This window comes from Vanrija pseudolonga, chromosome 7, assembly GCF_020906515.1.
Source record: "Vanrija pseudolonga chromosome 7, complete sequence".
Lineage (NCBI taxonomy): Eukaryota > Fungi > Basidiomycota > Tremellomycetes > Trichosporonales > Trichosporonaceae > Vanrija > Vanrija pseudolonga.
The window spans coordinates 23873-47136 of record NC_085855.1 but is presented as its reverse complement, the minus strand read 5'-3'; the positions used below and the strand labels follow the sequence as shown (position 1 = coordinate 47136).

Below are 23264 nucleotides of genomic sequence, written 5' to 3'. Positions count from 1 at the left end.
TCACCGGCAACAAGGCACGGTTTGTGGGAAACAACACCTAAGAGTGCGCCGATCCCGCTGTTGCCACTCGACCATTCCTCATGAATCGCAAACTGCAAGACGAAAACGACGTCGCAACTGGGCCCAGTACCACGCCTAGCTACGCACACGGACCGCTACGATGGAATCCCAAGCATACGCGTACAAGGGCCACCTGCTCACCGATCCAAGGCGCCTTCGTCCCGCACATCGTCGACCGAGTGTTCCAGTTCGCTACTGCACACGACCCCTCGACTCTGCGCCTCGTCTGCCGTAGGGCAAAGCACGTTGTCGACTCTGTGCTGTGTTACCACATCAGCCTGGCGATGCACACGGCGCACCTTGGTGGCCGCTCGCTCTCAGACGAGCCAAACTTTGCCAACCCAGCCACAGAGTTGCTGCTCGGCGAGTCGCCAATTGTTTCACCGTTGGCTGCCGGCTACCCGTACCCTGTCCACTCTGCTCGCACCATGGTCGACTACATCGTTGATCCGACCAAGGTCATCGGCACCAGCAGCCCCTGGCCAAAGCGCCCCCGACGGCACCACAGGATCCCCGGTCTCAAATGGGGCCGCGGCGTGACCCCCGCAGAGCAGGCCGAGTGTATCCGCCTGATACGCCTCCACACCAAGATTGTCGCCATTGACGACCTGAACGCGGACCCGTGCCGTCCGTACATGAGGGACCGGCGCCTGTACACTGCCCTGTCGGGCGTTGACGTGGCGCGCGGGTACATTGGCCACAACCTCTTCTTCCCGCGCACAGCTATGGTGTTTGACGATTCCGGCCTCAATGGCCGCGTCCTGCCGAATCCCTCGCAGCACTCATGCCGTGTCATCGCACCCTGCGTCGAAACGCTGGTCGTCAATGTGCACCTCCGACTCTGGGCGAACCGGCCGCGGCGTGAAGGACGCATCTTGTTCCCGCCCATGTCGTACAGCCTGCGCAAGGTTGTTGTGCATGTCCAGTTCCGTCACCGAGTGGAGGGACGCAAGCGCAGGGCGACGGATGAAGAGGCGCAGGAAGGCATGTGGGATGGGCTGGTGGAGAGCATCGCCAGTCGTCTCGACCTCGAGTGGACCGTCGTCGGGCTGAGCAAGAACGAGCTCGCGGCCACCACGATTGGCAAGTACGGCCCCAACAGGGGCATGTCGTCACCAGACCGTCTCCGGCAGGCCATCCGCGACGCAGCCCCAAGGGCCATGAGAGGCATACCTGACCGCGTGGTGAGCTTTAGCGGCGACGACCTCGACGACGCAATCAATCGCGTCAGGATTGTGTCGACCAAGGACTATCGCCGCGAGGTGGGCGAGCGGCAGTATGAACTCGAGCGCGTTGCGTTTCCATGGGGTATATAGGGGGGTACCTCCTCAGATAGCGGCGCATGAGCTTGATGTAGAATTCCAGGAGCCGGTGCAGTGCATCGGCGTCGGATGGCCATGTTCTCTGTGCTGGCGACGTCACCTCGCCCCTCGGGATGACCGATGGGAGTTGTTCAAGCTGCGCGGGAGGTCGAGAAAGCCGCGGTTGCAGTAAGCAGCGGCCACAGACTGAAGACATGTCAACGGATGCATGAGTTTCGAGCCCTCCGGATATGTACCTCGCCGAATGACGCGAACACGACCAGTCATGCCCATGGTGCCAAGTGCTAGTCGCGTCGCGGTGGTCATGAATCACATGCTCGAGGCCGAGTTGGTTGTCCCCTCTTTGCTTGGTCCCCGCAGCGATAACAGCCAGGTTTCGCGCGGGGCCCGACGAGATGCGGCGTTCGGCATGCCGTTGGAGGCGGATAATGAGTAGTGGCATGTGTCTTTGTTGTTGGCGGGGCCGCGGGCGGGGGTCATGTGCCCGATCCTCGGCCATGACCGTAAACGCCGCTACGTATGGAGTGGGGCAGCCGAGTAGCCGGGGATGCTTCTGTCCAGCAGTGCACATACATATCCTGGGGGATGATGGATGCTGGATGTTGGAATGCACACGTGCTGGATGTTGGAATGCACACGCCTTCTTGACAGAACAACATCCTCAGCCACCACAATGTCAGACGCAGACGACGGAAAGCCCTCCTTTGAGACTGTTGACGCGCAAATAACGGTCAAGGGCGGGCCGTTTGAGATGGTGTCGATGGACCTGGGCCATGGCCCGGTGCGCGTGTGGAAGCATGTAAGCAGTGTCGACGACGACGGCGACGACGTCGACAACCGCTGACGCGCACCCCAAGGCACCCCTCAACTTCCGCAACTTTCTCGAGGGCCGCCTCCAGCACTGGGCGGACAGGGTCATCATCAACGAGCCCGTCCCCGAGCCAGCGGCGTACGATGATCGCCGGGACGTGACCTACGGCGAGCTCCTGGCCCACGCGTACAAGCTCGCCGCGTGGCTCCGCGAGCAGGGCGTCGGCGCTGGCGACCGCGTCGCTATCGGCGGGCAGAACTCGAGCGGGTGGATCACGTCGTTTGTCGCGGCCCACTTGATCGCCGCGGTGCCAGTGTGTCTCAACTCGACACTGTAGGTTCGCGTGGGCAACGGTCACGGGCGTGGCTGACACACCACCAGTACCCAGGAGGTCCAGGTCCACTGTCTCAGCCTCACCCGCCCCAAGATCATCCTCGTCGACGGCGAGGACGCCAACGTGCTCGCCCCGGTCGCCGAGGAGCTGGCGCGCCGCGGCATCGGGTCCATCTGGTCCTGGAACAGCGGCAAGCACCTGTCTGAGAAGGCGCAGGTCTATGTGAAGGTAGGTTGAGGTGAGACGGGCAGGCCAAGCTGACAGAGCAGGACCTGAGCAGCATCTCGCCCCTGCCTGCGACCGTCGAGGCCGTCAAGAGCAGGAAGGGCTTCAGCGTCACTCCCGAGAGCGACGCGCTCGTGCTCTTCACCTCGGGGTAAGCGCCGGTTGTGGCTGCTGGCTCGGCTGACACGCGCAGCACTACGTCGCTCCCCAAGGGCGTGCTCATCACCCAGCGCCAGGGCATGCAGCATGTGCTGACGGCGTCGATCCGTAAGTCGCCGACCGCTGCAGTCCCCGCTGACTCCCAAAGCTGCTCTCCGCACCGCGATGCGCATGGGCGTGCCGTTCGAGATGGCTCTGCCCGCCGTCCACGAGCCGCCGGCCGAGGCACCAAACGTCCTCATGCCCGTGCCCCTGTTCCATGTGACTGGCCTGCTGGCTATCATGATCCGCATGTTCGTCACGGGCTCCAAGATGATCTTCATGCGCCGATGGAGCGTGCCCGACGCCGTCAAGCTCATGATCAAGTACAATGTCCGCGTCATCACTGGTGTGCCGAGCATCACGACGGCCATTCTGCAGTCGGGCTTGCTTCCCGACGACTACGAGATGGACGGCATGACGTACGGTGGCGCCGCGCCTCCCAAGCGCCTCGCTGCCGACGTCAGCGAGCGTTTCCCAGCGGCATTTGTGTATGTGTGGTACGATTAGCTCTGCTGACGATGACCAGCTCGCACGGTTGGGGCATGACCGAGTGCTCTGGCTTGTTCATCGCCATTGGGGGGCAAGATTACATCACCAGGGTGGGTTGACAGCGGTGGTGCCGTTTGCTAACGCTTGTCTAGCCCGAGGCTGTCGGCCACGCCATTCCCATTGGCGACCTGCGCATTGTCGACATGGCGACCCGCCAGCCCCTGCCCAACACCAAGCTCGGTATCCTGCAGGTCCGCGGCGGCTGTATCATGAAGGAGTACCTGGACAATCCGAGTGCGTCGGCGCAGGGTCGGCCACAGCTGACAGGCCGCAGAGGCGAACAAGGAGAGCTTCACCTCGGACGGCTGGTTCGACACCGGCGACGTGGCGTACATCAACCAAGAGGGCATCCTGTACCTCCGTGATCGCGGTGAGTCATCCCTCTCCGACACAACTGACGTCCAGCCAAGGACATGATCATCCGTGGCGGCGAGAACATTGCCTCGGCCGAGGTCGAGAACGCCGTCGCGCAGGACTCGCGCATTGCCGGTGTCGCGGCCGTGGCTGTGCCCGACCCGGTTCTCGGCGAGCGCGTCGGCCTGGGCGTGAGTCTCGCGCCGAACGCGACAGCCACCCCGGAGAGTATCATCGCCGAGGCGGACAAGCGTTTGCGTCGTCCTGCGCGCCCTGTCGTCTGCGTCATCTTCAAGGACGGGCTTCGTGAGTACAGGGCCGGAAGAGTGGTGACACCCCCGCTGACTCGCCCCCAGCCACCAACGCCAATGGCAAGGTCCTCAAGAACGAGGTCAAGGACATTGTTGGCGAGCAGTGGAAGCGCCAGGGTGGCAAGCCGCTTGGCGACCCCAAGGCAAGGCTGTAGACTGGTTGTAATGAAAGTTTCTTGCGTGTCAAGGTTACAATGACGATGAGGTTGTGAGCAGTGGGGCCAGCAGCTCAGGTAGCAGCTGTGCGGCGTCGCCAACGTAGACGAGGTCGCCTGGCTCGGCAGCCTCCGTCTCGGGGTCGAGGTTGACAGTCACCACTTTGGTGTGTTTCGTTCGAGCGCGATCAGCGTACCCGGCCGCCGGGTAGACGACCGAGCTGGTCCCAATCACAAGGACAATGTCTACCGGCTTGGCGTCGATCCACGCGTCGACTTCGCGCAGCATGCGCGAGTCGAGGTTCTCACCGAACCAGACCACGCCGGGGCGCTGGATGCCGCCGCAGGCGGAGCAATGGGGCAGTTCAGACGTCGCGATTTTGGGCACGGGCCGGCTGGGGTCGAGCAGCGGGTTCTCGCCGTCAGCAAAGTCTGCCGACGCCGGGGCGAGCGCGGGCACGAGCGGGTCGTCGGTGTTGTACTCTGTCTTCTTGCACCTGCTGCACTTGACGTCGAATAGCCGCCCGTGGAGGTGTCGCAGCCTGTCGGTGGGATGCCCGGCACGTTCGTGCAGGTCTGCGTGGGCTCAGAGCTCGGCCTTTCAGCAACACTCACTGTCCACATTCTGCGTCAGGCAGAGAAAGTCGCCGCCGCGCGCCTTGGCCAGCGCCGCGAGCGCCGTATGCCCCGCGTTCGGGTCGACCTGGAGACACATGTGCCGCCGCCAGGCGTAGAAGAGCCACACGAGGGCGGGGTCGCGCGCGAACGCGCCAGGCGTCGCGAGGCTCGTCGACTCGTAGTTCCTCCACAGGCCGCCTGCACCGCGAAACGTCGGCAGGCCAGACGACGCCGACAGCCCCGCGCCGACGATGGCGAGGATGCGCGGGCTGCCGCGCAGGAGGGTGTGGAAGGCTGCAATGTCGGTCATGGGTGGTCGAGCAATGGCAACGGCGTTGGCTCGGTTATCTCCGGTTGTTGGTCATGACGTGATGCCCGAGATCGCGATGGCATCTCTCGTCTCGACTTTTTACTCATCACCGCGCATGACCATCCCAGCCCTACATTACCCGCACATCGTGGAGCGTGTGCTGTGCGACGCAGCGCTGGACGGCGCGCACCACGTCCGACTGCTCTCACGAGCGACGAAGGACCTGGTCGATGCCGTGCTTTGCGCGCACATCCTCGTCGCCTTGGACAGAGAAGACGCGACAGACGATGACCAAGCAGCGGCCGACGACGGCCGGGGGTTCTTGCCCAACGACGACGTCCCGCCATGGGTGACACGCGCACAGCTGGATAAGCGCGAGCGGGCACGCGTGCAGGGGATATACCGGCGACAGCACCACGGCCGGCTCCTCCGCGTCCCGGGGCTCAATTGGGCCTCGGCCCGTGCCGAGACGATACGACTGATCGCTGCCCACACTACCCTCGTGGACACGTACGCCATCGACAATCCGATGTGGGACGGGCTCCCTCTCCCGCACCCCACCGACCGCGCCCTGGTCCGCGCGCTCGCTGCGGTGCCTTGCCGAGGGCCAGCACACACCTGGCTCGCGACGCCGAACGCGACGCTCTGGGGCAACCCGTACCATGGATACCACGAGCACCGGTACGCCGTGTGGGGACAGCGTCTGTGCCCCGACACGCGAGCCCTCGTGGCCCATCTGAGCTTTGCGCACGAACGCCTCGCTGCCGACCTCAACGCCAGGCTGATGGGGTGCGAGTTTGAGCCGCCCGACCCGCACCTGGTGCGTATCCTCCTCGCCAAGTCTGGGCGGACCAGCCTCGAGCAAGTCACAGTGCACCTCGACTGGACCGGGATCAAGGATGACGGCGGGCAAGGGTTGCTGGACGGGCTGGCAGATGTGATTGCGCTTCACTCTGACCTGCGCTGGACCATTGTAGGGGTGGGCGATGAGGGAACCGAGGAGTTTGAGGTGACCAAGCGAGTTGAGAGTGGGGACTCGCCGGCGAAGCGACTGCGCGAGGCTGTCCGTCTCGGGGTCGTGGAACGGTGGCCTGAACGGGTAGACACCGCCGGCGATGAGCTCGACGCCCGCCTCCGAGTGTTTACGACAGAGGAGTATCGACGTAGCGTCGGCGAGCGGGCGTACGCCGCGGAGCACTCGGCGTGGCTCGGCGCTGGGCTCACCTGCCGTGACTTTGAGCCTGTCAAGTACGCCCAGTGCACGTGTGACGCGTGCAGGCCGCCTGAGAAGTACTGGTAGATGCTGTAGCTGCATGCAGATGTCGGAATCAAGCCCACATAGACATTAGAGCTCGTCAGCAGAGTAAGTTGGTGAAGGTGGGGTCCCCACTCGGTTCGGTTCGGGCTCGCTTGCCGTCGGTCATTCGTGTCATCGACGTCAGATGCACGCCGTCAACAACGTCGTTGCAACTCACTTCTTGCCGCCAGCACCACGTCAACGCCAGTAAAGCCGTCTGAGCTGCCCCCTCGTCCTACTGGCTGGCCGATATGGTCGCTCTGGATGGCCTCAGTGCTGCGCTTCCAGCAGTCGCAATCGACATCTCGGCGTTCCCCGTAATCGTCGAGGACATCCTCTCCCTCGCCATCGACGACGTCTTCCACGACCCGGGATCTGCGCCGCTTCTCTACTCGCTCCGCCTCGTCTCCCGCGCCGTCAAAGACACAATCGACACCAAGCTTGCGCGGCACATCAGCCTCGACCTCGCCGTCAAGGAGATCTGGGATGCCGAGCACCTCGCCGAGGTGAACGCTCTGCGAGCCAAGCCCCACCTCTTACTACGGGGAGAGGAGGAGCCCGAGTTCTACCGCGACAGGCATGGACACGATCGGCGGACCATTGTCGCCATCTATCGCGGGCCGAGGATCCACACGATCACAGAGAACGTGACGACGGGCCAGCCGATCGCTTGCCGCCCGGCCCAGCGCATCCCCGGCATGCGGTGGGGAGAGGGCGCGACAGCTGCGGATGTGGCCGAGTGTCTCCGCCGACTGCGCGACACGCACGTCGTGGACACGACGTCCAGCGAGCCAAACGACTACCCGCCAATGTTCCGCGACCGTGTGCTCCTCCACGCGTTGCTCAACCACGAAACCTTCGAGCGCGCCTCGTCAGCGTGCCCGCCGCTCGGGTTGTCTACCGCCGTCTGGCAGTTTGACATTGAGCACCGCGACCACCCGTACAACTGGCACCTCCAAGTGCTTACCTCTGCTCTGCGACAGGGGGCAAGGTCCCTCGTGGCTTGCTTCCCACCCAGCACCAACTACCTGTCAGACGTTGGGCCAACAATCTTGATGCCCGTCATGGATCACACGCTCGAGTCGGTTACCATTCACGTCCAGGTGGCCGAGGGCTTCGTAAGCCAGCTGTCGGGTTGTGGTCAGACGTCGCTAAACGGGGTGCTCGACTGCATTGCGGCCAGGCTCGACCTGCACTGGACACTCGTGACCCACCCCGTTCTGGACACGGTCTACCTTGGCTGGCACAGCCCAGGCAGCGGCTCGACGCCAGAGCGTATTCGTCTGGCGATCCGCGACCATGTCCTCGAGGAGGAAGGCCTGCGGGATCATTGGGCTGAGGAGGACCGCTTGGCCGACGCGGTGCAACGGGTGCGAGTTGTCACCGCGGACGAGTACGCCCTTGAGGTGGGGTTGGAGCGGTATCGCCTGGAGACGGAGGAGTAGGGATGGTCGGTCGCATTGGAGCAGGAGTATGCCCAGAGGAGAGTAGGTCTTGTAGAGAGTGATGTAGTGTTGTTGAATGCTCAAGTGTTGATTGTCGCGATCAAACGCGCCGTCGTCGTCGTCGTCATGTCGAGTTGAATGATCAGCACGCGTTTGATTTGTTTTTCATCCACTTCTCTTCCCACTTCAACATTGTGTCTCTCCTTGCTCTCGTGGCCGTCATTCGTTCTCGTCGCACTCCTCGACACCCTCTGTGTGCATAGGTACGGCCTGTGTGTTCATCTCGACACTCATCCCCGAGCGACGCACACATACACACACACTTGCACCGCCGTCTGGTCATCCCACCGCCCATTCAACTTGTCAAACCGTCCGCCTGTCAATCACTCTCCTTTGCTCCTCTTCAACTTGTCTCACTACCAACACTCTCACCATGAACGACCCTCCCACCCGACTCGCAGCGTTCCCGGAGATCGTCAGCCGCGTCCTTACGTTCGCCACCGGGCATGACTCGTACCACCTCCGTCTCGTCTCGCACTCGACCAAGAACCTCGTCGACTCGATACTATGCGCTCATCTGCGCATCCACATCTACGCACAGCCCGTCGGTCGAAAGCACAAGCTTGAGGAGTGGGCCCTCCTCCAGCGCGGCCAGCTGCGTCTCCTTCCTGGCGAGCCTGCGCCTGTCCCCAACGACGAGGCGGACTGCTGGCGCCTGTCCCTCAAGGCCAACATTGATGACGCGACCACCAAGACCAAGGGAAAGAACACCGATGTCGACCACCGCATCCCCGGCCTCAAGTGGTTCTCCCCAACCCACCAGCTCGCCTCCCCCAGCGAATTTGCAGAGTGTCTCGCCCTAATCAAGACCCACACCAAGTCGGTTCACTACCACTACAAGAGTCGTGATTGCTCGCGCTTCTTTCTCCGTGACCGCGACCTGTTCAACACCATTGCCGGGATTCAAGACCTTCTCATCTACCCCGAAGTGCATAACTTGCCACTTCTCGTGGCCAGCAGCATCACCTTGTTCACTCCCTCGGGTGTCAACCCGTACGTCCTCGACGCGTCGACCATCCCGGTAACCGCCAAGTCCCTTGTCATCGGCATCCGTCTCACTCCTCACATTGGCGTAATCGGGGCGAAGAATTACGATGGCAAGGAGTGGGGCTTCTGGCATGAAGACGGCAACTATTATCGCCTGAAGGCTGGTGCCGAACACCCGACAACGAAGATTAAAACGGGTTTCAAGGCCACGAAGGGCTGGGCAAAGCAGGACGGTGCCATGGATATCGACACGGAGCAGCAGACTGTCAACTCCAAAGTCCCTGCTGCCTATGAGCTGTCCCCTCCACTAATTCCGGTTCCCATTGATCTCCCTCCTCGCTCGCACGCGCTCAAGACCGTAACGATTCATCTACAGTACGAGTTTACGTCGCGTATCTACGAGGAGGGCAAGTGTCGTCTTTTTGACGGCCTCGTGGACACTATTGCCACGCGCCTCGATCTCGACTGGACCATCCTGGGCGTTGGCGACCACCGCTTCCATTGTATGTGGGTCGGGCAGTATGACCCATTAAGCGTTCGCGCGCTGGACACGCGCCTCCGCCTCGCCATCAAGGATACCGTCCGCGCCAACCCCGAGATCAGCGCTCTGTACACGGCGGCCGAGCTCAACGCTGCTGTCCAGCGCATTCGCATGATTCCGTCGCACCTCATCCCCTCGGACATTCGCAAGATCCAGTGGCTTGACCCGAGTCTCCCCAACAACGGCCGCTAGAACCCAACGGAGCGAGAAACGCATCTGACCCTTGTATGCTGCATGCATAAACATAAACACCATGACGTACTGACGCGTGTTGACCACGCGAGCTTAATGTTCCTGACCCCATCCCGTACCCGTGAGCGGTGCAAACCTACGCCAAGCGAGCCAAGATGACAACAACGGCAACACGCAGTGGCAAGCCTACGCAATCGCACAAAAAAACTCGTCAACAAGGTTCTCGACTTTGCTGTTCACATCGCACATCTCACAACAACATGGGCGACAAGGCTCAGTACCAGCCCGGCGCACCACCAGGCTATGGCCAGCAGCCGTACGGCCAGCCGGGATACCAGCAGCAGCCGTACTACCAGCCACCTCCCGGCCAGTACTACCAGCAGGGACCGCCAGGACAGCCCTACTACCAGCAAGGCCCACCGCCGGGACAGCAGCCATACTACCCTCCTCAGCAGCAGCAGCAGCAGCCGTACTACCCGCCGCAGCCAGCACCAGTGGCCGCGCCTCAGCCCGCGCCGCAGCAGGAGCAGCAGCACAACAATAACAACGACAACCACAACAGCGGCGGCAAGAGCAAGCTGGGAGGTATCGGTTCAAAGGTGAGTCGTCAAGGAGCAGCATGGCGCCTCACAGCACCCTCCGCCGCCCGCCCTTCCCAACGCTGACCTCGCAGCTCGGAGACGCCATGGTCAACGGCTTTGGCTGGGGTATCGGCATGAACCTTGCCAACAGGCTGGTTGGCGTCAGTGAGTGCGCGTGCTGGGACGTCGCTGACCCATCCCAGTTTGCGGCAGCTGTGGGCGATGAGTACTGCGCGCACGACGGGTGGGAAGCGGCGCATGAGGCGCAGGAATGGCAAGGGGATAGCGGCCGGTGGAGGCGGGCGGCGGCAGCGGCGTTCTTGGCATGCTGCGTCGGCGCCCGGCCTCCCGTACGGATACACGCGAGACGAGACGAATACGACAATCATGGATCGGCGACGCACGCATATGCATCTTATTTGGATTCGACGGCGGGACGGGAAGGTGCGAGGAGTGTTGGGTGCGCGTTGCGGCGAAGGCGGCTGTGGGATGAGCATCGGTGTTTGGATTGTGAGGGCGCTGGTGGTGGCGTGAGCACGGCTGGCCGATATGAGGGCGGGGCCGAGCATACCGTTGGGCAATACATGCCTCTCGTTACTGTCGGCATGGGAAGGAATGAGTGTTGGGATCTGGTTCTAGCCGATGACAAAGACAGTCTCGTCGGTGAGTAAAGTTGCGTCAGTGGCTGTCGGAGAGTTTGCAGTTGCCGCCGGCATGTCGCGTCGCCGTTGCGAGCGAGCAAGCTGTCGTCGCGCGTTGTCGACGCACGCGCCGCTGTCATGATGTCGACGACGATGAGGTGGCACAGGGCGAGTGGCATGGCCACATTGACTCGCGCTCGGACCCGAGTCGAGGGGATCGACGGGGTCAAAGTCGAGTCAACCACCGTCATCCGCGTCGCCGCCGCCGCCGTCGCCATCAAAACTGTCATCCCCGCCATCATCCTTCCAACAACCCTCCCCGCGATGCCCGTCACGTACCACACCGGAGACCTCTTCACCAGCACGGCCAAGCACCTCGCACACGGCGTCAACACGACCGGGGTGATGGGCAAGGGCATCGCCGTCGGCTTCAAGCGCGCGTATCCCGCCATGTTTCCCCTGTACAAGGCTGCGTGCAAGAGCGGCGAGCTGCTGCCCGGCGGCGTGCAGGCATATCACGACGACAAGACCAACACAGCTGTGTACAACGTCGCGACGCAGGACCGGCCAGGCCCGCACGCGCGGGTCGAGTGGGTGCACTCGGGCTTGGAGAGCGTCTTTGAGACGGTTGCTGCCGAGGGCGGCGTGCTCGCCATCCCCCGTCTTGGCGCGGGCATTGGAGGGCTCAGCTGGGAGGAGCAGGTGCGCCCGATCGTCGTCGAGCTCGCCGCCAAGCACAACATTGACGTCGAGGTGTGGAGCCTGGAGTGAGACGACAACAACAATCGACGACGAGTGCCTCGGCACATGGCGCGCATCGAGCGTCAACTCTATTGTCGTTGGCCGCTTGGCGACAGCGAGGAATGCGGTCTGTGGCACCTGGATACACAACGCCGGCCGTCGACGCACTACGCGGCCCTCGACACAATACACTCGATGCATCTGAGTGCCTCTGGGGCCTTGACTGTACGACACTGCCATCGCAAGGCCCCAGTCACCGGAGGAGGCCCATCTCCCCGTCTGGCCACTCGAATCCCACATTCGTCCCGAATCGCGACCTCCCCGCTGCTCCGACCACCTCGGCCGCCTCGACCCCACTAGACGGAGATCATGTGCTCCACGATGGCGATGCACTTTGCCCGCAAGGTGCGTCGACGTCTGTGCCGAGATAGAACATGACATGTACCACTTTGTACACAAGGTTGCGGCCATGAACCGCATGGCGCGGCACCGACAGTCGCACAACGTAACTGGTGTCACGTCCATTGGGCGCCTAGTCACCACCCCCCATCAGCCTTCGACGCAAACAATGACGATGAGTGAGAGGGGTCAGTCATGCTCCGTCGTACCGCCGTCGACGAACGACCTCGGAGCCGGCGACGCCGAGCGCATGAAACGTCTGTGGTAATGGCGGGATGGGCGGGTATTCTTGGTTCAACTTGGTGCCGTAATGTCAATGCTCAAGGGGGTGTTGGAAGACGGTGCCGTAAACAGTCCAACAACCCGTATTGCTCGACTTGTTCAATGTCCACTGCTGCTGCTATTCTTCACACACCCGAGGCACTGGGACTCGCTCCGAGACACTTTGGGCCCTGCTACCACCTCTCCCACATACGGCACACCGCGGCGTCGCCACTCCGCGCACACTGCTTCCAGCATTGTGTTCGTGACGACGCTGGTATCAGATGCTGTGTCCTTTTTCCGACAACAGACCCACCATGACCGCGGGACAGGAACACCTGAGACGTACAAGGGGAGGAGGGCAATTGACATGCCGACATGACACGCACTCGAATGGCCGACTGCCGACTCGGGTCCATGGACAGAACGTCACCGATCGCCTCTGTCGCTCCTGTCGCTGTCGTTGCCATGCGGGGACTCTGTGGTGGGCTGGGAAGGAGTCGTGTGTGTACTGCCATCATCACCGAGAAGACCGGCGAGACTCGACGACACGCAATACTCTTGGCTCTGCCGTTGCCACAGCAACAAGCATGAGCGTGTTAACCACACGACGACGACTTTGGTCAACAAGAATACATGGCCCACGCAGTTCCCACCACTTGACCCCACCCTCAGACTTGAAACGCGGCGATTACGGGAGCGAGAACCGTGTGTGCGCACTTGTCCGTGTCCTTCTTTCTGGAATCCGAACGGGAGGCTGTCGTCAGGTCATCTGAGGAGGGGCCAACCCCACAGACAGACGTACGACGCGGCGGCATGGCCCAACGCGCCCTCTACCCTCTCCGGCCAGGCACCTCCGCTGCGAACCAAACAAGGACAGACCATTTCATGTCGCGGAGGCGAGCGAGCCGATCCTCACTCGTCGGCAGCGCAGCTGATGAACCTCTTGCGTCCTTGCCCGTTTGCCTGCTCGCCGCTCGTCGTGAAGACAAGGTTGGGAGGCTTACGGTATTCCCCTGGTTGCCTGCATTGCAATATTGGAAGCTGCCCACGCTCCCCGCCCTGGGCGGCCCTGGTGCGCTTGTTTGAGGGGGTGCTGCAGCAACTGCCAGTTGACACAATCCCGCCGTGTTGTCGGAGTGCGCCATATTGATGTCTTGAAGGCAGCGGGGAGAGGATAAAAGGCTCGTGTGCGGCCTTATTCCCAGCGCTGCGTGACCGACTTCCTCTGCAAGACTCAAGAGCAGCAAGACTCGACGGCCTCGACAGCAAGACGACACGGACGGTGAGTGAGTGAGGTGGTGCCAGCCTGACTGACCCACCAGACCGGAAAACCATGCACGCGAACATAATCTCGCTGGCGACAATCGCCCTCCTCGGGTCCGTCAACGGCCAGTTTGGTGGTCCTGGCTTTGGCGGTCCTGGCTTTGGTGGTCCTCCCTTTGGAGGCCAACCGCAGCGGCCACCTCCTGCTGGTGGTGGCGGCGGCGGCGGCTTCGGCTGGCCATTTTGGCCCCCACGCCCGCCTCGTCCGCCACCCCGCCCTCCCACAAGGACTACCCAGCACCCGCCTCCCACGTCGACGACGTCGCCGACTCCCAGCCCGACGACTCAGTCTCCGCCGCCTGGCGGGTCAGAGACAACGTCCCCGTCTTCAACGTCCACGTCAGTCCCGACATCTCCGCCACCCGACTCGTCCACAGCAACCCCTACCTCTTCGGGCCTCAACCAGACACTCCCATCGTTCGCCAAAACCTCGATCTGGTCATACCCTCTGCCCCCTGTCCCCTCGAACACGTACTCGGCGCCCAAGGAGATCTTCACTGCCTCCATGGGTGCCCCGGAGGAGGGATACCAGCCCGTAACGCGCAAGTACGAGTTCACACTCGGCACGTCGGCCGGCTCGCCGGACGGTTTCGAGCGGCTCATGTACACCATCAACAACCAATTCCCGGGCCCGACCATCGAGGCCAACCAGGGCGACATCATCGAGGTGACAGTGCACAACAACCTTGACCACCCTCAGGCCATCCACTGGCACGGCATCCGGCAGCGCGGCACAAACCACATGGACGGTGTGCCCGGTATCTCACAGTGCCCCATTGCTCCCGGTGCCACATTCGTCTACCGCTTCACACTCGAATCGGAGATGGGCACATACTGGTACCACTCGCACTACGGCAACACAATGGCCGATGGCCTTGTCGGCGCCTTCATCGTTCATGCCAAGAACGACCCGTGGGTCAAGAAACGCGACTATGACGACGAGCGGGTCATGTTCCTCTCCGACTGGAACGACTACCTGTCCGAGTTTATTGTCCACAGGATGCACGACTACTCGGAGGGTTACAAGGGTCAGGGTATCCCTACCCAGCCTGACGCGATCCTCATCAACGGTGTCGGCCAACGCGACTGCGCTACCGCGCAGCCCGACGCCACCTGCCTCACCACCAAGCCCTACGAGCTCCAGGGCCAGATCGGCTCGCGTATCCGTCTCCGCCTCATCAACCCCGGCGCCCACGGCATGGTGCGCTTCTCCATCGACCAGCACGTGCTGCAAGTGATCGAGGTCGACGACACACCCATCGAACCGCTGTACCTCAAGGAGCTTGCACTCGACCCAGGTCAGCGTGCATCCGTCGTCATCCACCTCAACCGCGGTGGCCAATTCTCAAGCTTCTGGATCCGCGGCGGCCTTGCCGCCAAGTGTGTCTTTGGCGGCCACTTCATCACCGGTTTCGCAGTGCTGCGCTACACCGACTTTAAGGGCGACCCTTGGTCGATCGGTTCGCCTGTTACCGCTCCCTGGCCTGGCCTCGGCGATGGCGAGACACTCTGCCAGGACATTGACGAGCTCTGGGATGTCAAGCCAAAGATTGTCGAAAAGCCGCCGCCGACGGCCTTTTCGGTCCAGCAGATGGGCACGTCGTTTGGCCAGTTTGTCGACCGCGAGTCGCACGAGCCGTTCATCGGCTTTGGCATGAACTCGGTCAACTTTGTCAACATGATCAACGACCCGGCGCTCGCACACGTCGAGGACGGCATCCCCATCAACGGCAGCAACGTCGCGACGCTCGTGTACGAGACTGACGGTGTTGGCGGCGCCGACGTCATCATCAACCAGCTTGACGTCGGCCTCACCCACCCGTTCCACATCCACGGGCGGCCGTTCCACATTCTCGCGCGTGGAAGTGGCGAGATGACACCAGAAAAGGTCAAGGATATCCAGGTCAACCTCGTCAACCCGCTCTACCGCGACACGCTTACCATTGGCTCGCGGGCATGGGCACTGGTCCGCATCCCGACAGACAACCCAGGTGTGTGGCCCATCCACTGTCACATTGGCTGGCACCTGTCGTCGGGCAAGCTGGGCCTTATTGTCATCCGCCCCGACGTCGTGCGCAGCTTCCAGAAGCCTCAGGAGTGGCAGGCGTTGTGCACTGGCGACAAGAACGAGATTGGCCCCGGCCGTCGTGACATGAGCCCGCCCAAGGGCTACTTCCCGCCGCAGGCTCGCGCGGCCGACGCCGACATGATCGAGTACTATGCCAACGCCAAGCGCCAGGACGTTGTCGCGACGCCCGCGTCCGCCTCGCCCACCCCGGCGTCATTCAGCATGAACCGCTCCGTCTTCACGCTCATCCAGGGTGGCCAGACGATCGTCGGTTCGGCAGACATCCCTGACCCGACCCCCACCCCGGAGCCAGACCCGGCCGCCCTCGCTGCCTATGCCACCATCACTGGTGGCAGCGCCGTCACCAACCCGACGCTTGTTCCACCCGCCACCACGGTTGCGGTCACGGCTGGAGCTGGTGAAGGAGGCGGTGGTGGAAACGGCGTTACCCAGAGCGCTGCCCCCACCCAGGTTCCAATCTCTGCCGCTGTCCCCATCCCGAGCGGCTTCTCCCCAGTCGCTCCAGGCATCCAGCCGGAGGGCAAGCCCGAGGCTGGCTCGCTCGAGGCGGCCTTCAACGACCCCGGAGAGGTGCCCCTTACTGTGCTGGTCAGCCAGGGCGACACGCCCGCCAAGGCTGCCCAGGCCGCTGGCGTCAATGTCGGCGGTGCCGGTGGTGGTGGTGGTTCGAACAGCTCGGCACCGGCCGCGCCTAGCGAGTCTGCCTCGGCCGCGACTGCTTCTGTCGAAAGCGTCGCGCCCAGTGATGTGACGGCTCAGATTGCCAGCACCCAGACTCCTGACGCAGCTGCTCCGTCGAGCGCGCCGCCTGCTGCCTCTTCGGCGCCTCCCCCCGAAGCTGCTCCTTCGCCGGCGCCGAGCGCTCCTCCTGCCGACGGCGGTAACAACCCCGGAGACCCTGGTTTCGCACCACCCTAAGAGACACGGACTCTTCGAACAATGACTCGGCTTGTAGCTTGAACAATCACATGTATATGCGTAAGGTGGCGTGAGCAGTGTGGTGCAAGGCCTGCAAAGTTACACAACACGGCCATCATTGCGGGGGAGATGGGTGGACGCATTCTCGACCCCACGGCAAGGCGGCTTCGACGTCACCGCCAAGCCGCAATCTCGGCGTGGCCCCGAACGACAATAACAAACAGGTCTGTCAGTCGTCGGCAACTCGCCCGCACCGGGCCACCGAAGTCACGTTGCCGACTGACCCCACAAGTAACCTCCAACACGACACGCCGCACCTCCCCAGGCCTCACAACCACCCATCTCACCATGCCACCCGCCGCCATCCTCTTCGACGCCTACGGCACCCTGTTCGACGTGTACGCCGTGACGGCGCTCGCCGAGGCGCACTTCCCGGCGTCGGGCGAGTCACTCGCGCAGCTCTGGCGACTCAAGCAGATCGAGTACACGCAGCTACGGACGCTGGCGGATCCCGACCGCCGTGGGCACTACAAGCCGTTCTACGACATCACGCTCGACGCATTGCGTTTCTGTGCGAACAAGCTCGGCCTTGCTCTGTCGGCCCAGGCCGAGAGCGAGCTCATGGGCGTGTACGAGCGCCTGGACGCGCATCCCGACGTTCTCGGCACCTTGACCGAGCTCAAGAAGCGTGGGATTCCCATGGCGATTCTGTCGAACGGCAACCCCGCGATGCTGGAGACCATGGTCGCGGCCAACGGACTCACGGGCATCTTTGACGACATCCTCTCGGTCGACACGGTGAGGGCGTACAAGCCCCACCCCGCGAGTTACACCCTCGGTACGGACAAGTACGGCGCCAAGGCTGCAGACATTGTGTTTGTCTCGTCGAACGGTTGGGACGCAGCCGGCGCGACCTGGTTTGGCTACAACACCTTCTGGTGCAACCGCGCTGGTCTCCCGCTCGAGCAGCTCGACGCGACACCCAAGCGGATCGGCAAAGGGCTGGCCGACCTGGCTCATTACCTCGACGAGCTCAAGTAGTGATCTGTTGCATTGATGTTGTACAAAATGTGTGGTTGCTTCACTATGGCTTTCCAAACTGCTGACCCCTCTAACCAACGCCCCGTTTACAGGACGTAGCGGAACGAGTGGTGGTGGTCGCCCGTGACACCGGCGTCGTCCTGAGCCTGCTTCTCCTCCTCGGTCATCCTGTCGCGCGCAGCGTTGCGGTTGCGCCAGATGAGATACTCGACAGTGAGGGCGATCATGCCAACGACCCAGAAGCCGAGCGAGGCGGCGTGGCCGAGGGTGTAGTGCGGCTTGTCCTTGGTGCGGTAGATCTGGCCAGCAATGACACCGCCAATGTTACCCATGGTCTGCTGCATACCGACCGACGTCGAGCGCTTGCGATAGCCGGCAATGTTCTGGCCGAGCCAAGTGATGTGGAGACCGACGGCGATGTAGATACCCACAGCGGCGAAGAAGCATCCAAGGAGGTTGACTGCGACGCTGTGGACTGGGATGATGAGGAGGATGTAGCCCAGCGTCGTGACGAAGCTGAGCGGGAAGATGAGCCAGTATCGCATCGAGTAGCGGTCCGAGATGAGGGCACCAATGAGATAGACCATGGCTGCGACAAAGTAGACGGGGGCGGTAAGACCCTGCGAAGCAATCTTGTCAAAGCCCATTTGGTTGACAATGACGACCAGGAAGGTGGCGAAGCCGTAGAGGCAGACGTCGATGCACATCTGGATGAAGCCCGAGAGGTAGATGACGGGGTCGGTGAGAGCCTTGCGGACCTCGACCCAGCTGAAGCCCTCGTCCTTGGAGTAGGAAGCCGACTTGGCCTGGCGGACGTGCATGAGGAACATTTGGCGGTCGGTGAGGTACTTGGCGTCCTCGAACCTGTCGTACATGGTGAAGAAGACGACAAAGCCGACGAGGACGGTGATGATACCCTCGATGATGTAAAGCCAACGCCAGCCTGCGAGGTTGGCGATGCCGTCCATCTTGAGGAGACCAGCAGCGATGAGGCCACCAACGATGCCCGAGATGGCACTCGAGATGAAGAGGTAACACATGCGGAGAGCAAGCTCCTCGCGCTGGTAGAATGTCGTCATGTAGAGGAACAAGCAGGGGCTGAGGGCAGCCTCGCAAGCGCCGAGGAGCAGACGGCAGACCAGGACAGTGGCGTAGTTGTTCGCAAAGCCGTTACCGATGACAACCGCACCCCAGATGACGACAGTGGTGGGGATCATGCGCGAGGGACGGAGAGTACGGAGCAGGATGGTGGCCGGGGTCTCGAGACAGACATAGGTGACGTAGAAGATGGAAGTGGCAACGGAGAGACCGTTGGCAGGGAAGTTGAGGTCGGTGGTCATGCCTCCGACAGCAGCGTTACCTACAAGTTAGCAAGGCTGTCGTTGGCACACTACCCACCAATGTTGGCGCGGTCAAGGAAGGCAATGAGGTACAGGCCCATCACGACGGGCGCGATGTGAAGGTCGAGCGTGCGCAGCAGCTTGCGGTGCTCGGCGGGGCTGATCTCATAGTCGGCAAGCTCCTCCTCGCTCATGCCATGGGGGGTGTCGGGAATGGCCTGGGACGAGACCTTGAGCTCGGGGTCGGCGTTGGCCTTGTCAGGCGTGTAGGCGCCGGCCTTCTCGATCGAAGTGGTGGAAGGAGTAGACGCCATGCTGTGTGTTCTGGCGAGGGGCGGATGTGGGGCCATGGGGACCCAGACGACGCTGTATTTATGCGTCGTTCAGCTGTGAGTTGTGGTCAAGAGTCGAGATGATAGTTGTCGGCAACTGAACGGAGTGGACGTGGAGAAATCTGCGCGGGTTTTGGGCGGACCTCGGCCTGCGCCGTGGTCTCGGCAACGGCAAGTGCAACTGTCGGGGAGATAAGGCAGGGGTGTCCGCGCGGAAGCCGCCTCGTGCGGGTCAGTCATGGCGGGGGTGAGTAATTCATTGTGGGTGAGTATGAGTGAGGGTGTCAAGTTTAGTTGTGGCAAGGTGACAGGAATGGAACGGGGCGAGCGTGCAGGGTGAGGCGTGATAAGGCGGCGGCTGCTGACTCGTGAGCCAACGAGGGGTGCTGCGATCCCAAGTGCCGTGTCGGTGGTTAGAGTAGAGTTGGGCAATGCGTAGGCGTGTCTTACAGTAGTGCCGAGGTGTTGGCTTGGAGGGCAACGACGTCGACGAGCTCGAGGACGATGACAGCTGGGCCACTGGTGGCGTGGGGCACATCTCCCTCCACCGCCCGGGCTTAGACCAGCCTACGCTCCCCCACCCCCTGCCGCCGGCCGCTCTCGCACGCGTCGGGGCAACATCGGCCCCACGGAGGCCACGAATGCCACCGTGGAGACCATGCTTGCCACCGCAGTCGGCCTCTTGGCCCTCTTGGCTGAGCGGAATATGGCCAACTGCAGGCTGTGGACGCAAATCTGACAACCTCGACGAGATGTTCAAAAGCCGCGCTTCCCCCGCTCTGAGCGGGAAACGCCCGGAGTGGACAGTCTGGACCTCCAAATCACTACCAAGCGAGGAGAGGCAGCCAGGGTCCAGCCGTCGTGCACGTCTTGAACCGCGCGCCATGTGGCCAGCTGCCGCTGATACGCCGAGGTAACCGCCAGGCTCTCCAACCCCCCCGCGCCGATTCCGTCCCACGATTTCTCTCCAACATCTCGTTCATCTACCCACACCACCATGTCGCCAACGCCAACGATGAAGCGGAGTCCCACGCCCATCTCCCCAGGTGGCAGCAGTGCACGCAAACGCCAGCATGTGTCGAAAGCGTGCTTCAACTGCCGCGACAGGTGAGTGAGGTCGGAGGGAGATCTGGTCGTGCCCTTGGGCACCTCGTCGAGTCCGCCCGGTCGACGTTGGTCGGGATACGACAGGATCTTTCGCCCCATCCATCCCGTCCGAGTCCCGCGCGGCTGACTTTACAGAAAGAAGAAGTGCGACGGAGTAACGCCAGTGTGCGGCACTTGCAAGACGTACAAGGTGAGTGCGGGGTTGGCCAACCAGCGCGCGCTGACAGCCAGGACGACTGCATCTGGACAGACAAGGCCGACTTTCGCAAGTCCGTGTCCCGGTCCGAAGCCAACGCGCTTCGTGCGCGTGTGGCGGAGCTTGAGGCTGCCTTACGCGCCAAGGAGGGCCGTGAGGCCATGCCTGCGCCGGCGTCCACTTCCCCGGTCGCCCGATTCGGGCACAATGGAGCACGGGAGACGGCGGATTCCGGTCCGAGTAGGCCGAGGTCGTCCTCTGATGTTCGGTCTCGAGGGCCAGACAGCTTGGGCGAGATTATCGTGAGTGTTGCGGTTGCGGTCGGTGGTCAGCCATGCTGGCGGCGTTGCAGACGACTCACGCGTACCAGGTGCAAGACGACCACGGCCGCCTGAGGTTCCATGGCCCCACGTCGGCGTTCCGACACTCCCACCAGCATGCGTCCGAGCCGCTCGACTCGACGAGCCCGAGCACGTACTCGACGCCTCGGCGGCCCAACCTTGCCGCTCATCACGTCGGTGATGCGGCCGAGACCGAGTTCCGGCGATGGCTGCCCGACTACTTTATCAGCAAGGAGCAGCATGATCTCGCGCTGGACCGGTTCTTCCGGTACTTTGCATGCTGGGGTGGGTGGAACTTGGCGAAATGATCTGACCCGCCAGCGCAGCGCGTCACCCCGCACCTCTTCTATCGTGACATGGCGATCGCCCAGTCACACGACCAGGCGGACCTGCCTGTCGCGACGCCCAACTACTCGCCGTTATTGCACAACATGATGCTGTCGCTAGGCTTGGCGTACATGGATGAGGAGCACCTACGGTCGCCAGCAACACGGCGGACGTTTGCCAAGGAGGGCATGAAACACATGGAGAGGGAGTGCGCGACCCCGTCTGTGGCCACTGTGCAGGCGCTGTGTCTCTGGTCCAGCCATTCGAGCACCCTGGGAGATCACAGCTTGGGCTGGGTCAACTTTGGTCTCGCCGTGAGGCTTTCCTATGCCCGTGGGTGGAGGAGTTGTCGCTTGCTGACCCACTCAGTTGGATTAAACGTCGATACGTCCCCGCTGGTGGCCAAGGGCAGATTGTCGCAGGAGGCTCTGACTCAGGTGGGTGTCCTCTAGCATCATGTCTAACCCACTCAGCGCAATGTCACTTTCTGGTCTTGCTTCTGCCAAGAGGAGACCTGGGCAATCTACATTGGCGGCGTGCCATTCATCGGCGACTACACGTGAGTAGAGTTGTCGGCTCCCCCCCCCCCACCGGCTGACGCACGCAGTGTACCCCTACCCACGCCGGACAAGATCACCGATGATCTGCCTTGGGTGTGGCCTCCGGGTCCTTTCCAGCATCTGCCCCCACAGCCAGGGTACCTCAGCCTTGCGTTTGTGCACACCTCTCGGCTGATGCAGATCGCGGCCGAGATCACCAAGGCAGTGTACTCGGGCCGATCAGACAAGACGGCACTGGTCCGCGAGGGGACAGTCCAACGATGGGCGTGGGTAGCATGTGTGCTGGTGAAACACTGACATGATGCAGAGAGACGCTCGATGGCTGGCTCGATGGCCTCCCTCGCCCACTGCTCGTTGCGCCGGCGTCGCCCGACCCTGTCGTCCCGCACATCCTCATGATCCACCTCGCGTGGGCGTGGATCGTCATCCTTCTCTTCCGGCCGTTCAGCCAGGTGGTGTCCAAGAGCCCGGGCAACTCGCACGCCGTGGACATTAGCACGGCTGCCATGACTGTGAGCTCATCGACGTTTGCAACGAGCTGACCCCAGCGATGCCACAAGGCCGCGCTCAAGATTGTCCAGCTGGCAACACTGTGGGAAGCACAGCACGGGCTGCGGTACACGGCCATTACCGCCCCACAGTTCCTCTACACGGCAGGCACAACGTTCCTCCTCGCCGCGGCACAGGCTGCCCTACCGTCTCAGGCTGCAGCTGCGCTGCAAAAGGCCCGCACCTGCCTCGTGTACCTCGGCGAGATTGGCCGGACGTGGGTGGCGGCCAACCAGAAGGCCGCGATCCTGCAGGACCTGCTCAATGAGTACGCCGAGGCGACACCGCACCTCACTCCGTTTCTGGAGAACATTGCGGCGGCTGGAGGGCACGACGAACCGACGTTTGACTTTGGGCCCAACGCAGCGGCAAATGATGCGCCGAACAATGCGTTCTGCTAGTGAGTGGCTGGGAGGAGGTGCAGAGATTGGCAGCTGACACACCCAGCCCGACGTCCAGTACCGACACAATGACTTGGGCCGGCGAGTCCAACTTTGACCATTTCATCCAGAGCCTGATGAGCCAGTTTGCTATGCCGCTGGGCGCCGAGGCAGACTTGTTGTCACTGCTCCAAGTCCCAGACGAGTCGGCGTAGGCGATGACATGTACCCGGGCAGTCTGTACATCCAATGTATCTTGTTTGCACCCTTGTCAAGGGCTTATCTGTCGAGGTTGCAACACGCGGCTGGCGACGGAACTGCCATTCCGTCGCCACTCGTCGGTCATGTCCGAACACTCCCACT

General features: G+C 62.4%; 12 protein-coding genes across 12 annotated transcripts; 10 read left to right on the top strand and 2 right to left on the bottom strand.

Moving 5' to 3' along the window:
* Window positions 1-80: 80 nt before the first annotated feature.
* Window positions 81-1458, top strand: LOC62_07G008835 (uncharacterized protein; the record flags this gene model as incomplete). Its single annotated transcript, XM_062775377.1, has 1 exon — window positions 81-1458. One exon carries the CDS (start codon window positions 81-83, stop codon window positions 1374-1376), a length of 1296 nt encoding a protein of 431 aa, XP_062631361.1. The 3' UTR covers window positions 1377-1458.
* A 597-nt stretch (window positions 1459-2055) lies between these two features.
* Window positions 2056-4322, top strand: yngI_3 (Putative acyl-CoA synthetase YngI; the record flags this gene model as incomplete). Its single annotated transcript, XM_062775376.1, has 11 exons — window positions 2056-2181; window positions 2240-2526; window positions 2575-2755; window positions 2797-2903; window positions 2946-3019; window positions 3060-3441; window positions 3480-3552; window positions 3595-3736; window positions 3777-3872; window positions 3908-4162; window positions 4213-4322. 11 exons carry the CDS (start codon window positions 2056-2058, stop codon window positions 4320-4322), a joined length of 1833 nt encoding a protein of 610 aa, XP_062631360.1.
* A 34-nt stretch (window positions 4323-4356) lies between these two features.
* Window positions 4357-5250, bottom strand: CAALFM_C102740CA (NAD-dependent protein deacylase; the record flags this gene model as incomplete). The annotated part of the gene is made up of 2 exons (XM_062775375.1): window positions 4357-4898; window positions 4938-5250. The coding sequence occupies 2 exons, from the start codon at window positions 5248-5250 to the stop codon at window positions 4357-4359; spliced, it is 855 nt and encodes a 284-aa protein (XP_062631359.1).
* Window positions 5251-5365: 115 nt separating this feature from the next.
* On the top strand, window positions 5366-6550 carry LOC62_07G008832 (uncharacterized protein; the record flags this gene model as incomplete). The annotated part of the gene is made up of 1 exon (XM_062775374.1): window positions 5366-6550. One exon carries the CDS (start codon window positions 5366-5368, stop codon window positions 6548-6550), a length of 1185 nt encoding a protein of 394 aa, XP_062631358.1.
* Window positions 6551-6798: 248 nt separating this feature from the next.
* On the top strand, window positions 6799-7992 carry LOC62_07G008831 (uncharacterized protein; the record flags this gene model as incomplete). Its single annotated transcript, XM_062775373.1, has 1 exon — window positions 6799-7992. The coding sequence occupies one exon, from the start codon at window positions 6799-6801 to the stop codon at window positions 7990-7992; it is 1194 nt and encodes a 397-aa protein (XP_062631357.1).
* A 433-nt stretch (window positions 7993-8425) lies between these two features.
* On the top strand, window positions 8426-9772 carry LOC62_07G008830 (uncharacterized protein; the record flags this gene model as incomplete). The annotated part of the gene is made up of 1 exon (XM_062775372.1): window positions 8426-9772. The coding sequence occupies one exon, from the start codon at window positions 8426-8428 to the stop codon at window positions 9770-9772; it is 1347 nt and encodes a 448-aa protein (XP_062631356.1).
* Window positions 9773-10014: 242 nt separating this feature from the next.
* LOC62_07G008829 (uncharacterized protein) lies at window positions 10015-10765 on the top strand. Its single transcript, XM_062775371.1, has 3 exons — window positions 10015-10371; window positions 10446-10518; window positions 10557-10765. Exons 1-3 carry the CDS (start codon window positions 10033-10035, stop codon window positions 10577-10579), a joined length of 435 nt encoding a protein of 144 aa, XP_062631355.1. The 5' UTR covers window positions 10015-10032; the 3' UTR covers window positions 10580-10765.
* A 553-nt stretch (window positions 10766-11318) lies between these two features.
* Oard1 (O-acetyl-ADP-ribose deacetylase 1) lies at window positions 11319-11765 on the top strand (the record flags this gene model as incomplete). The annotated part of the gene is made up of 1 exon (XM_062775370.1): window positions 11319-11765. One exon carries the CDS (start codon window positions 11319-11321, stop codon window positions 11763-11765), a length of 447 nt encoding a protein of 148 aa, XP_062631354.1.
* Window positions 11766-13731: 1966 nt separating this feature from the next.
* LAC2_2 (Laccase-2) lies at window positions 13732-16728 on the top strand (the record flags this gene model as incomplete). The annotated part of the gene is made up of 1 exon (XM_062775369.1): window positions 13732-16728. One exon carries the CDS (start codon window positions 13732-13734, stop codon window positions 16726-16728), a length of 2997 nt encoding a protein of 998 aa, XP_062631353.1.
* Window positions 16729-17076: 348 nt separating this feature from the next.
* Window positions 17077-17769, top strand: HAD (2-haloalkanoic acid dehalogenase; the record flags this gene model as incomplete). The annotated part of the gene is made up of 1 exon (XM_062775368.1): window positions 17077-17769. The coding sequence occupies one exon, from the start codon at window positions 17077-17079 to the stop codon at window positions 17767-17769; it is 693 nt and encodes a 230-aa protein (XP_062631352.1).
* Window positions 17770-17855: 86 nt separating this feature from the next.
* SPAC11D3.18c_1 (putative transporterC) lies at window positions 17856-19423 on the bottom strand (the record flags this gene model as incomplete). Its single annotated transcript, XM_062775367.1, has 2 exons — window positions 17856-19129; window positions 19168-19423. 2 exons carry the CDS (start codon window positions 19421-19423, stop codon window positions 17856-17858), a joined length of 1530 nt encoding a protein of 509 aa, XP_062631351.1.
* Window positions 19424-20438: 1015 nt separating this feature from the next.
* On the top strand, window positions 20439-23136 carry nit-4_7 (Nitrogen assimilation transcription factor nit-4; the record flags this gene model as incomplete). Its single annotated transcript, XM_062775366.1, has 11 exons — window positions 20439-20548; window positions 20684-20738; window positions 20780-20984; window positions 21077-21370; window positions 21407-21745; window positions 21782-21849; window positions 21886-21971; window positions 22020-22238; window positions 22280-22484; window positions 22521-22921; window positions 22969-23136. The coding sequence occupies 11 exons, from the start codon at window positions 20439-20441 to the stop codon at window positions 23114-23116; spliced, it is 2130 nt and encodes a 709-aa protein (XP_062631350.1). The 3' UTR covers window positions 23117-23136.
* Window positions 23137-23264: the final 128 nt, after the last annotated feature.